Source organism: Coloeus monedula (assembly GCF_965178545.1).
Source record: "Coloeus monedula genome assembly, chromosome: 2".
In the NCBI taxonomy this organism is placed as follows: Eukaryota; Metazoa; Chordata; class Aves; order Passeriformes; family Corvidae; genus Coloeus; species Coloeus monedula.
In genome coordinates, this window is record NC_138782.1 from 18306962 (window position 1) to 18320959 (window position 13998).

A 13998-nucleotide genomic window follows, 5' to 3' on the forward strand; every position below is an offset into this window, starting at 1 on the left:
AGTTGAGCGCACTGATTAGTATTCTTTTTGCATCTCTGAATGCTTGAACAGCTCTTTCCCAAGTAAACTCTTAGCATATACAAGAGTAAGGATTTCTGTGAAAAGATCAGTAAGTCAGGAACCTTCTGGACTAGAAACTGCTCATTAGTCTTACTCCACCCACTGCAGTGCTGTTACTAGAAATACTACAAGAGGAAACAAAGAACCACTGAATTGTTCCTCTCACTCTACAAATTAAATATGCACACATATACACAAATCTACTCTTAAAAAAAATTTCTTATTTAATTTAAACTCTTAAGGTCATTAAGTCTACTACAGTGATTCTCTCTAAGAGAAATTTTATCTAGATGGGGAGATTTTTGCCAGCTAGGTTTGCAGAAAGGGATACTTAAGAATTGTCTCCATATATATAGTGAAAAATACCTTACAGAGGGGAGGAAGAGGCAAGCTTTGGGAGGAAATATATCGCTTACCTGTTTTAATAAAAAAGGAGCGTGGTGATTTTTTTTTTAAACTGAGCAAAAAACCCAACACAAGCAGGATACCACATTTCCAAACCTTGCTCTTCTGATTCCCTTATCCTTTCTCAAACCATATACGGATTTCAAAAGCTAGACAAATTAAAATTCATTTTCTGTAATGTATTTGGCCATTTCTGTAGTACTAATGAATTTGGGAAAATTCAAAATACGTCCCAGAAATCCTAAGGAAATCTTAACCAGGCTCAAGCAGTTTCTCCAGCCACCATAATGAACACAAAGCATTCATATTACTGCAAAATATAATCTTTCCGCCAACAGGACCCTACATACATGTTACAAGAAATACATCATAGGTAATGTTTAATACTCAGTGTATATATATATAATTTTAGTGACTACCTCTGCACCAAAACATCATAAAGATAATAAAAAATGGTCTGTTTTACTATTTAAAACTTGCTCATTATGAAAGTGGCAATTATTTCCACCATGCAAGTGACAAAGAGTTGAAAATTTCTGCCTTTCACAGCCATTACAGCACCACTTCACCAGACTATCTGTTTGCTAATAGTGGTAGCCCAGAGAAATGCTCAGGGCCAACCTTGCTGCTAAGGAAGAAACATTGGGATGACAACTAAAGTGTATTTAGTCTGAAAAATCACTGTGCCCAACTCACTACAATTCAGGTAATGTTCTTGACTCCACGCAATTGTACAACATTTCTAGATCTTACACACACGCACAAAAATACACTGGCAGCTCATAGCACTCTTTGTGATACTGGTCATTGAGTCAACTGAAATAAACTAAAAACTAAGCAGTCAGTCTGCTGGGATTTACTCAAGAACACGGCAATGAATCCGCTGTGAGCACCAATGGATAACAGGTATTGTTTGGTAGGCCTTTAAAAGAGAGGAGTTAAAAATCATGCTTTTTCCACACACTACCTACTTTTAACTTCCATTGTATTAATCAGCATAAGAGCAACCCACAGAAGAGAGAACGCTCAAATCTTCAGTTTCTCAAAAAAGTTATCCAGAAACACATAGGCTGAAAAATTAACAAAGCGAACTGAAAACTGATCTTGAACTGGAACACCACATACCACTGAAGATTGAAATTTTCAAATAAAATTTTGTTTGAAATTAATTTTCTGTTCTTCTTTTTCTTTTCCCCACATTTTTACAAATTTAAAGATTTCAACACTAGTATAACCAATACATTTTCCTTTAAACTTACATATTAAAGTTAGGTTGCCTGTAACTGAAAAATCCGAATAATTTCACCTCCTCTTCTTTTCTGGCATTTAAAAAACAGGTTTAGAGGAGATGGGGCTGTTTAAGTAAACATTATTTCCTGTTTAGACTTTTAAAGTTAACAACCTCAGATGCTGAAGCATTATTTAGACAAAATGGGAGATCCAACATCACATTGATAGGTCCTGTGTGATCTTCAGAACAGAGCTTCATTAGAAAGACACCCACTGAACCTAGTGGGATATGCCTTTTTCAGTTACTTAAACCTTTCAAATTAAGGTAAAATTTGACAATGACGGACATCCATACTGATACTGTCAAGTGTATCACCAGATTATTGATCACAAGCTGCTGATCAGTAAGAAAAAATTTGGCAAGATATGAAAGGCTCTAACCTTGTTATCAAAGGCCACTTAAAGTTGCTCAAATATCACCCATTATCACAATCACACCCATTCTTCTTCTAATCATCCAGACAGCAACAGTAGCCCAAAGCACTAATCCTCTCTCCTCCCACTGATGCTTAGCTGGCCAAACAACTCTTGTGTTGAACGAGGTTCTCTCGACACCAATCCGAGACATGTACCTCAGAGGCTCAATTATTATAGAGCTTTGCAGAGGCTTAAAAATGGAACCAGAGGAAGTTCCAAATGGATCTCAATACAAGAAGCATTGAAATTAGATGATTTTTAAGGTCTCTTCCAACCCAACCCAGCCTTTGATTCCATGAAAAGGGGCTCTTCTGTGATGGAAAAACCACTACTCATTTTCATATACTGCAATCACCCTGGACCTTCAGTCCTCCAAGCTCTTAACAGATGGAGCTCAGCTGTCTCTTGTCCCTACCCATGGTCTCAACTTGGGCAGTTGCAGCCAACACAGGTCAAAATAGAGCAAATGAATATGAAACCAGAGTAAACTCTGGTTTATTTTGAATAACTGCTCTTTAAACCGTGGATGAATGTCCAAGAAAATGGTCACAGATCTTACCACCTTCAGAGAAAGGTGATGCATCGCATCGTGATGACGATTAATGTAACAACCATCTAAGAGCTGCAGTCCTTCCTTCAAGACAGCAACAATTGAAAGAAATAGTAAACATTAATTTGAGCAGCCACTACACACAATTTACATTGATGACCCAACAGCACCTGGGTCACCTTTCTGGCCTCTTGCTTTCCTAACCATCATGAAAGGCTTGTTTAGCCAAAAAAGCATTCCATTTTGTCCTCAGCTCTTAGAAACAGCAATTGAAATCTGAAGCTTTCCTATGCTTCTGCAGCTTAATGTTCTTTCTAAAGGTATGATGACAAACTAAACTTTTGTCTAAAGGCAGGTTTACAAACTTTCCAACTATTCATTTCTCACAGGACTATATCAAGTCTGTGCCAAGACCTGTGTCTCAAATTCCAATTAAAGGAAAAAATTTACACATTTCCTCTCACTTTTCTAAGAACAAGAAGCTTGGGAACTGCAAATTTTACCCAATTACCTCCTAGAAAAAAAAACATTTATTGACCAAGTAAGAACAAAAAAATAGGGAGGATACTTTATATACGCATAGGATCAGTAATGCAGTAATTAAGTAAGGAGATTAATCTGTCTAAGAAGACAAAATGGAATACATTCAAGAGGCAGTTCTGAGTTTCTCTCTGGGAGCCTTAAGAATTCAATAAGGCAGCAAGACAGGGTGGCTGTATCAGACTACTGAAAAATATTTTCACATAAGCATTTCAGTAGTATTTTAGATTTTTAACAATTATTGATGAACCAGACTGGACTGGATTTTCTGTTGCAAAATCAAATTTCATGTAAGAACTAAGCACTACAAAGAAAATCAATTGATTTACCTTTCATGTCATTTCAGATCAAATTCAAGTGCCATTTATAGTAAATGGGAATCTTTCAGTTAGCCAGGATTTCAGTAGGCTTTGAATGAGAACATCGACAATTGTTACTGCAGTGTTAGACTTATTTCAATTACCAAGCACTGTCTGAAAGAAATCAAGGTAAAATGTACTTATTCAAAAACAAGAAAGAAGATACCAAGATACTGTGAAATAAACAACTTGTCTGTCGTGTTTCAAAATGCACTAATAAAGCTTTGTATGTTCTGCTAAAGAAAAACACACTTGGCAGTTGTAACATCTGACTGGTTTTCAGGGTAGCATTTCTGTAGGATTTATTTCTTCACCAAGGTATGGTCTCAAAACAGCAACAATACAGGAAATTGTGAAGTACTCATCCTGCTGTTGTACAGATAACGCCAAACTAGCTGAGAGACAGAAACTGCATTACAGTTTTAGCCAAGGCTCTCCAACAGGTCTAACAATCCACATGGAGAAGGGAGTGCCTTGCAAGAGCATAATGAAAGAGGGTCAAGCTAACTCAAATTACCTTCCATTTGCCACAGGCTAAGAGCATACACATGAACAATTACTGTGAATCAGATACCACAGATCAGCTGACATATGGTAACTTCTCATCCTACAATAACCTGCCCAAACACAAAGATAGCTTGAAATTTAGACCTGCTGTAGAGCTACAACTCTCCTCTATTCAGAAAGCAAGACACTAAACCCCTGAACCTTTGCTTCTGGATGTGTAAGCTGAAAACAAGCAACAGAAGAGAACCCACAAATGAGAGCCCTTAAGGTAAACAGGCTGTTTCCAAACACTATGGACTGGGATCACCAAAAGGAAATAGTTACTGTAACATGACCAATCCATGCTAACCAGCCCTTCGGTATAAAAGCATGCACACAGCATGATGACCATGAGACTGCAAATTCAGCTCTTCTGCTGGTGTGGCCAGTGGTTATTTAAAATAAGTATACGAATTCCAAGTACAGTTGTTGATTTGGCCTGGTTGCCGTGTAATGGTAATTCAAAGCAGGACAAAACCCAAGCTTTTGCTTCCTACCCTTATTCCCAGGAGTGCTTATTTCTCTATGCTGTGTGTACCTACCAAGCTCAATGCAGTCAATCAGTGCAGAAGAAGTGACTAAAAGCTTTATACGCTCTACCAGCACTACACTGGCACTCACATGATACAGCTGAATCAGTTTTTTGGAACACAGAACTGGTTGCACGAGAAGATAAACACTACTGTTATTTTGATACTGGAATATCAGTGATATCCTGTATGTATGGGAAGCATATCTCTACAGGCTTCTATGGAATAACCTACATAGAATCAGGAAGGTACAGCTGCTCAACAGAAACAAACCTAGGAGCCTGAGTGACAAGGTTTCCAGGCAGAGCTCAACTATGCAGCAGTCTGAGCTCCCCGAACAAAGCAGTGCCTGAACTCTCACATATAAGACATCAGAGGGACCTGACAAACCTGGCAACGGAATGGAAACTGCAGGTTTCTGTTACAACGAACAGTAGGTTTCATTGTACGTCCCACAGCACGGAGCAGAGCACAGAGCCCCAGCAGCATTGCAACAGCTCCTCTTAAATACAGGACTGGCATCAAGAGGTGGGAAAGGCTCCAGTCCCACACAACAGCCAAGCTGATCTAAGGGTGACCTGTGAGGGCAAGGGCCAGTCCCACTGATCTCAAATTCCCTTACGGCACCCACCCAACCCTGCAGTTAGAGAGCACCAACAGCTAAACCAGCAGGTAACTACTCGGAGTGTTTTGGAGGCTTAGTTTCCATGGTGATATGGTTCAGGGAGCTAAGAGTGTCAAAGCAAGGCAAAGGCTAAGAGCATGGAGTTAGAAGCAGGAGTAACAGGACAACCCTATTCTCTAACAAACAGGCTCTACAATTACTTTGTTCTCTTGTAAAAATGCAACTGAAGGAAGTATCTCAGAGGAGAGCACAAAAAATAGTCCCCAAAAGCCTACTGAAATAACTCTATGTTTTATAAGTATTCATTGCTCATCTATGTCCTCCCAGCTTCTACCCACAGATGAATAATAATTTTAAGAACAAGCAGCAGTATAATCAAGGAAACTGTTACTGAGAGGAATCACAATAACCACTATTCAAGCTATCTTTTAAGATGGATTCCAGATTCATAGATTTTAATCACCTCAAGGAAAGTTCACTAAACTTTCTAACAGGAAGTACAATGCACATAATAGAAGATTACTCTAGAGCATCTTCTTTACTTAGGAACCCACATCTAGAACCTACTCTTTTCTTCTACAAAAATTTAAAAATAGTAATATACTATAAAAGCAAAATTTTGATGTTTCATAATTTCACCGCATGTTTTACTTCACTTTCTTTCCTTCTCCCCTCCTTGGCCCGTTTCACAAGAACTGAATAACTCAGACTAAAATCCTAAGTTATGTTCAGATACTACAGCTTAGTACCATGAACAAGAATCACCAGGTTTTACCCGCTCCCCCCAATCCAAGTGCTGAATGCAGAAACACCACATAAGTAAAAAACAAAAACAAATTTGAAAACATGATGGGATTAGGTAATGACAAAGTCAACTGAACAAACCTTCCATTTTCTCAATTCCTGTTAGTTCAGTCACTTCACCTCTGCTTTTGTTGTCCATATGTTGCACAGCTCTGGTTTAATTTTCCTACTGTATCTACTGTAATGTATAAGACTAAATAGATTTAATCACTAACCAACACAATTTAGAAATCTTACAGAAGCACACTACCTCCTCTTCCTAGCAGACCAAAGAGTTTACAGGCACAGCCTGCAAGAGGAAGTTTAAGTGTTGCCACAGGTGATGCACGTTAACAATGCACCTGGCGCATCCTCCTTCCAATTACACCAGGGATCCAGAAGAGAGTGTGGGCCAAAGGAGCTGCTCTGGCTGCAGCAGCACTTCCTGGGATGCCACCCCTGTGTGCGTGCTCAGTGCACCGAGCAAACATGTGGCACAGCAGTGGCTCTGTACAGGTGCTGCAGGTTCAGCACTTGTGAGGCACACCAGGCTCACCACACTGCTGAGGGAGCTGCCCATGGAAAGCAGGCTGCTGGGCTGACAGAGCGTTCCTAGTGCTCCAATTCTACGCATATACATCAAAGCCTCAGATCCAGTGCACAGAACGTTTATTTATGCTCAACAAATAAGATGCTTCATGCCTGTACACCTGCAGTAAAAGCTTGACATACATCGCACAGCTTCGGTCTACTCTGCAGTAGTGATTGTCCTAGGAAGCACTAGAGCAAGGAAGGGATGCAGAGCATAACCTTCCCCCAAAGCACAAAGATATAAAATAGACCCACGGAAGCGACTCCATTATCTCTTAAAACACTGGGCTCCAAGTTTTTGTAACACACAAAGTAAAAAAAAATTTGGTATTTCTGGGAAACTGTAACTAATGTTAATAGTCTTACGATTGACTAAAATATACCAAAAACTATAAGCAATGAATGCTACTGTGCATGCCAAGAACAAATACATTTGATTTGGATTTCTCCAAATGAAATAGAAAGCTTTAGCATAGGTTTAGGCCCTTGTCGTACATGAAGGACAACAGAGGTACGCACATATTCCTTAGTATTCGTAATGCAGAATGAGGCTTTGGGAAACAAAAGTTGTACTTGAAGAACCAATCTTACAGATTCTAAACTGTAAGGTAGACTTTGGAAACTTTTCATTGCAAAAACAAATTACATTTCCATATGTGTATATATCTTTTCCCAGCTCAAGACTCACTTTCAAGAAACAGAGAAAAGCCTTAACTAGATTTCTTTCCACGTGGAGCAACCGATGCCCAACTTGACTTCTTGCCCTAAGGGACGACCCCACAAAAACTGAAACCCATTTAGGTGCTTGGATGCAAGTCTGTGCATTTGCTTCAGAAGAAGAGCAATTTAATTCAGTTACTGTTACTGCCCTGCACTCACCAAATAAGCCTTTTGGTGCATATACTAAAAAAAAAAATCATATATAATCATGCACATGCTTACACACATACACTTGAAATACAGCCAAATAAAAGACTCCTTACCATTCCTGAGATATTTATCTCAACATTACAGAATTCAAATGTTGTGAGCAAGGACTCTACTGGAGCTGAGTTTCTACATGTTTGTTTTACACAGCCTAACCTACTCTTTTTCCCAGTACGTCAAGCCCTCATGTCCCCTATACAGACAAATGACTAATTCAATTACCTTGCGTGCTGACAGGCCAGCTGGTTGCTGCTTCTTGGCATGGGTAGAGAGGGCAAGTTATAAATGTCTTTCCCTCATTGTCTTCATCCTCTGCCCAACCAATAGTTTCCACAAAACTTAACTTCACACCCCTTTGTCAACTTGGTTGAAATGAGCTAACAAGTTCAGAAGTTGCAGAGTGACACACAGACTGTATGGGTGTATGTATCTTGTTTTCACTGGCAAATAGATTGGGGCGAGGAGGGGAAGCAAACTTGCAAGGTAGGTTTACAGGCTGCATCTATTAAATTTGCCTCAGCTCCAAAAGTATTGACCCAGCTTAACCCAATCTAAATTGGAGCTGCCACAGTCCCACCACACCCACAGGCGTTCAGTGTTATCCCTTCCCTTGTAGCAGTACTCGTGCCAAAAATCAACCTGGGAAAAAAAAAGGCAGCTAGCGTTTGGCGCAGGCAGCTCCGGAGGCAGCTCCCTGCCTTGTCACATGGACACCGCCACCACGTAACAGCAGCGCGCAGCACTGAGGCAGATGCAGCTGCCACAGCGCTACACGCTGGGTACTCATCGGCACACAGGAGCCCATCCTACGAGCGCTTAATTCTGGACATGCAGCTCAGAACCTCATTAGTACCATATCCAGTGATGTGCTGGTTTTACAGAGGCACATATGCACTAATGGAGTTATTATTTTGAGAAGAACAGAAACAAGAAAAAAATATTCATATGATAGCTCTGAGGTTGACAATTTCAGCTGCATTCTGGACAGGATCTTTTTATTTTTTAAAATAAGTGTCTAACCTTGTCTTCTTCCTAGAACTAGCCAAATCTATACACTCAAGGGAGAAAAAACCAGCGCTATAAGCAAACGTGAATATTTAAACACAGACATCACCCAGTCCAGATTTCTTTTTGGGTAGACCTTTGTCCTAAAGAAAATAAAAAGACACATCTATTCTATATCCTTCATGCAGAATTACAAAACCACTGGTGACTGGGGAGATATCAGGAGGGAGAAGGTAAAACAGAAGTAGCATAGTGTAGCCAGAGTGGCTAATTTAGATGGAGGGAGGTGTGAACAGCAGAGCATAAGGCAGAACATCTTGGGAAGTATATCCCGATGACATCTTATCTTGGCTGTACAATACAGTGGGTCTGGGGGAGAAAACATTTTTATCTGCAATCATTTATGATTTCCCTTCCCCACTAATCAGAACACAGGTACACAGGTATTGTTTATCAATGTATAATATAGACAGTATAGTTATGTATTCATTAGAGTTATTTCTACTACAAACATAAAATGAGAATCGCTTCAGTATAATGCACAGCTTTGTACAATTTTTTAATTCTTATAAGGAACCTTTGAGGCAGGATTTTTATAAAAGCATTTTTTCCCAGTGATCTATTTATTAACAATAGGTGTCATAACTTGATTTTTACCCAGTAGTGAACATGTAACAGCTGTTACTCAGTTGTAAAACACTGTCTACTTACACAGCATTAAATAATAAATAAAGCTCAAGACCTACTACACGTTTTACTAAGCAATCTAATGATATGAAACAAGAAGTTCCAAAGATTAACTGTGAGCTGTATTATCAACTCTGTCCCATGATATCTGTGCTTATAAATACACTGCTGTAATAGGAAGGAGGAAAGAAATTAACAATAACAAAATATAATTTTCGTTCAGTCACAGCTGCACTCACAGTATCCAGTAAGAGTTTTTTAAAACAAATTTAAATCTGAGTTCAATAGAAACCCTTTCCTAATAACTTATACTGATTCTTTTGTACAGCCTTTTTTAGGATGACCTACATTGCTTGGGAATAAAGGTGAAAAAAGTCAACACTGATTTGCATGTCATAGTCTTACCCCAGTATATTGGCTTTTAATTTAGTAGCATTATTCATCAGCCTTTACTGCAATAGCCCTGCACAAAGCGATCAAAGTCACAGGTAAAACTGAAATTATCTCCCAGATATCAGACCCTGGAGGTCCTGAGATAGAACAGAAACTGCACTAGAGACACCCCAAATGTAGATGGAACACTAATGACAAAAAAACCTTAATGCTGTTGATGCATTTTTGGGTAAGCGAGACCTAGCACAACTGACCTTCAAAAATGCAAGGAAAAACCTAGCAGTGATCCATACGGAACAGTAATTTCCACAAACGGTGGAACTTGATTTTGTTATAATTTCATCACTGAGTGGTCAACAGCACAGAACAATTTAAAAAAAAAAAAAAAATTAGGTAAATCCAGAGCTCCAGAAATGTCAAGAGTAATACAAATACATTGCAGCCTCACATTTTAATAGAGAAAGTTTCTGCCTGTATCTTTAGCAAATTAATACCATATGAACAGGGGCAGTCCAATGTAAAACTGAATAATCACTGCATTTAATCCATAAGCACATCATTCTGGATGCCTTTTAGAAGTTGTGTTTTCATCTGTTTAAAAGGCAAAGTAAACCATGGGGCTGAAAAAAAATCTATATTCTGCATACGGAACATCGATGATGAAAACCCTCAGTGTATATCTTTGAGGGGAAGAACTTCTTTTTGTTGTTGTTGTTTTGCATTTTTTTCTGTGTTGTTGTTTTTCTTTTAAATGTCAGTATACCAGAGAAGTAATTTTAATTATATAATTACTGAAGATTTTGGAAGGTTTACACAAGACCCATAATTGGGCATAAGACATCACATCCTCTGGTTATATACACAGCAATCTGGTCTGGGTAACATTCTTTGCTCTGACCAATGCGTGCGAGGGGGGGCGGGGGAAGGAAGGGGAGGGGGAGGAATGGAGAATTAAAAATACTTCCTCAGATTAAATTTTCTTTACTTCATTTACTTAAAATGTTTTGATTGCATAAAATGTACTGAAATATTTATCACGACGCATCTCCGTAGTTAAAATACCTTGTTCTCAATGTGATATCCTAGATATTCAAACAAAAGACATTCAGCTGACAATGAAGCCTTTTTTCTTTTTTTTTTTTTTTAATTTTAAAAAGGCGTTTGTACACCTAAGACCGCACCACAGATCAGTCTCCTTTATCACGCCGGAGTTGTGACAGGTAATGCATAAAAAATTAAAATCCAATCCACCAGATAAGACATGCAAAATGTCTCCTCCAATCCCACCCCCATCTCGCCTTCAAAAAAAAAAAACCCAGCCACCACCAGCCCTGCACATTCGGAGCACACGCACAGCGGCACCCCCAGAGCCACCACTGGGGCGACAGTGACAGGGCCGAAGGGCCGCCACCCCCGAGCCCCCCCGCACCCCGCTCCGGCCTCCATGAGGGGCGAATCCCACCTCGCCGCTTCCTCATGCCCTCACACAATGGTGCTTTCCCCCATTAGCTCCGAATTGTCAACATTTTCACGCTAGGCCCCGGCCGGGCAGGGCTGAGGCGCAGACGGCCGGAGCCCCCGCTCCGCTCCGGGGGCTCGGGGACGGTGTGGCCGGGGGGGATCAATGGCCGATGGGCCGCGGCCCCCCCGCCGGCGCTGGAGCCGGAGCCCGAACTGCGCAGCAGGCGCGGCGCGGCGGGCCCGGCCCCGCGGAGCCTCGGCCAGACCCGGGGCCGCCGCCCCCGGACACCATTTCGGGGAAGGTGCCGCCGCAAGTCGCCCGGCACCACCTCCCCCCGCCCCGCAGCCCCCCGGGCGCTCTCCCCCCGCACCCCTCGGGGGCCCGGCCCACCGCTCCCCGCGGGGAGGCACCGGTGTTGCCGGGGGGCGAGGGCGGCTCGCCCGCTCGCGGTCCCCGGGGACGGGGCGGGGGCTCGGGGGGGTGTCCTGTCCCGAGGGGCCGCGGGCAATCGGCTCCCCCCTCCCCGGCCGGGGAAGGGGCCGAGCCCCCGCCTCCCCCCGAGCCGTGGCAGAGCCCGAGCCAAACAAAGCGCGGCCTGAGCGGGAGCCAAGGGTGAAGCAGCCTGGGCTTTTCCTGCCGGTCCCCGCGCAGGGCGGGCCCCGAGCCCGGCTTACCCCGATCCCCGGCGGCGGCGGCGGCGTTGTTCCTCTCCTGCTGCTGCTGCTGCACCGGGCGCGGCCTGGACACTCGCCTGGGTCTCCTGTTGGCGGCTCGGACCGAGTTCATTTGCCGGCTCGTGTGGGCGGCGGGAGGGGAGGGGGGGAATCCTCCGGCAACCGGTGCCTCGGCGGGGACGGGGGCGCTCGGAGGGAGCCCCGGGGCGGCCGCCTCGCAGGCGCGGGCAGCAGGGAAGGGCGGGGGGGAAATCTCCGGGCGCGGGTCCCGCCGCCGCTGCCGGCTCGCTCGAAGGCAGAGGAGCCGCCGGCTCTCCCAGCGCTGCTGTGGGGGACGATGGCGCCGCGCCCCCCCGTCCCGGCCCCCGGCGATCCCGCGGTCCTGCCCGGCTCAGGCCCGTCGCTGCTCCGTGGCAGGAGGAGCCATTGACACCGCCAGGGACGCGCTCGCGAGCGGGCGGCCGTTGGGCGGCCGCGCTCCGCCAATCGCGGCGCCCCACACAAACGGCCGGCGCCGGCACGGCCAATCCGTGCTGCCGTACTATCGGTGCGCGGGTTGGGGAGGGGCGGGCGGGCGGTGCGGCGCGGGGTGGGGCGGCACGGTGCCTATAAAAGGCCGGGGCCGCGCGTGCGGGGCGGCAATGGCGGTGCTCGGGTTCGGCTGTGGCGGCGGCGCCCGTGAGGAGCCGGCGCGGGAGCCGGGCCTGGGGCAGCCCGGAAGCTGCCGGGACCGCCCGCAGCAGACGGGGAGCGGAGGGGCCCGGCAGGCTCCGCTCAGGCCGTGTGTGATGAGGGGGAGAGAGAGTGGGCGTTTGGCGGAGGTGCCTTGTTGTGGTGCCGTGCGCCTTGGTAACCCTGCCTGGGCTGGGATTAGCCGTGCTGCGGGTGCCCGCTCGTTTCGGTTTCCTCACTGGTTGTTAACCATTTTTTCCCCTCTGGCTTTCTCTATGTTCCTTGGCCGGCGTGCACGCTCGTGTTTGTGCCACCTTTTGCTGCTACAACGATATGCTCTTTATTTGGGGCTGTAGACAGTGAATGAGGTTTTTCCTCTATTATATTTGTTGTGTTGGTGCTCAGCTGATGGCCTCAGAGCAGGGAAAAAAGTAAACGAAGTTAGCTGTGGTCTTCTTCCTTTTCAGGAATCACTTAATAAAATGGATGGCACTACACAAGTAGTAGGGAAGAGATCTTTTCTGTGTAGGGTTGCTCAGGAATCTGTTTCTAATGCTGTGAAGGTGGGTTTGTGTGTAGTCCTACTTGAACAGCTCTGGGAGCTTCTGGAACCAGGGCCCTTGTCTATGCCTGAAAAGCAGAAGAGTGTTATCTGGTATAAGATGTAAATAAATGATGGTAATTAAAAACACATTAGGTAGGAGCTTGTTTCAATCTGACAAATGAAGGTATAATATAGCTATAGGAAATGACAGCTTTTAAAAAGAAAAAGCTTTAAAAACATGTATACTTGTGATTCTAAAGGAAATAACAGGGAAATTATAATTCTCAGTTCATATTAAACCAAAAATATATGTATGAAAAATCTGAGTAGTTGTTAAGGAGCACTTTTTAGACTTAACATTTTGTTGCCTTAAAGAATGACTGGAGAAACCATGGAGGATGTTTTTCCATGTCCAAGGAAAGTAATTCTTGCCAACTTCCCTAATAATGGGGGTAGAAATAATGAAGTTAAGCTCTTGTGAGAAGAACTTCATAGGGAAAAAGAATATAAACATAAATCTGTTTGGGGCCAGTTTCTGTCATAACAATTACCAGGCTATTGTACTGAACATTCTGTAGAGCTACATAATTACATGTAAATATCATAAAAGTATTTTTACTTTTGATAGCGTTGTGAAACTCTGCTTTAACTCTTGAATGGGTAGAATAACCCTACCCAAGTATTGTGCTAAACTTAATGTCATGGTTAAGGAGTTTTCCCCTCATTAAGAGCTTCTAATCTTTAAACTAGTGTATTTTGATAGTTTGAATCCATTTCTATGTAGCTGTTCTAGTTGTGCTCTTTTCACCAAACAAATAAATTCTTGGTGTCACAAGATTACCTATATTGAGCAATTTCAGGTATACTCCAAATTTTTAGTCCTCTAAATTTTGAAAGCTTGTTCAAGGATGTATGACAAGCTGACTCTCACACAGAGC

At 43.4% G+C, this 13998-nt stretch overlaps 1 protein-coding gene across 1 annotated transcript in view; it reads right to left on the minus strand.

Annotated features, from left to right (window-relative positions):
• The window catches only part of FBXO11 (F-box protein 11), a 68932-nt gene extending 56666 nt beyond the window's left edge, over window positions 1-12266 (minus strand). The window contains exon 1 of the mRNA XM_082302954.1: window positions 11845-12266. Within this exon, the coding sequence (XP_082159080.1) occupies window positions 11845-11956 (112 nt within the window). The 5' untranslated portion in view covers window positions 11957-12266. The remainder of the gene's footprint in view (window positions 1-11844) is intronic.
• Window positions 12267-13998: the final 1732 nt, after the last annotated feature.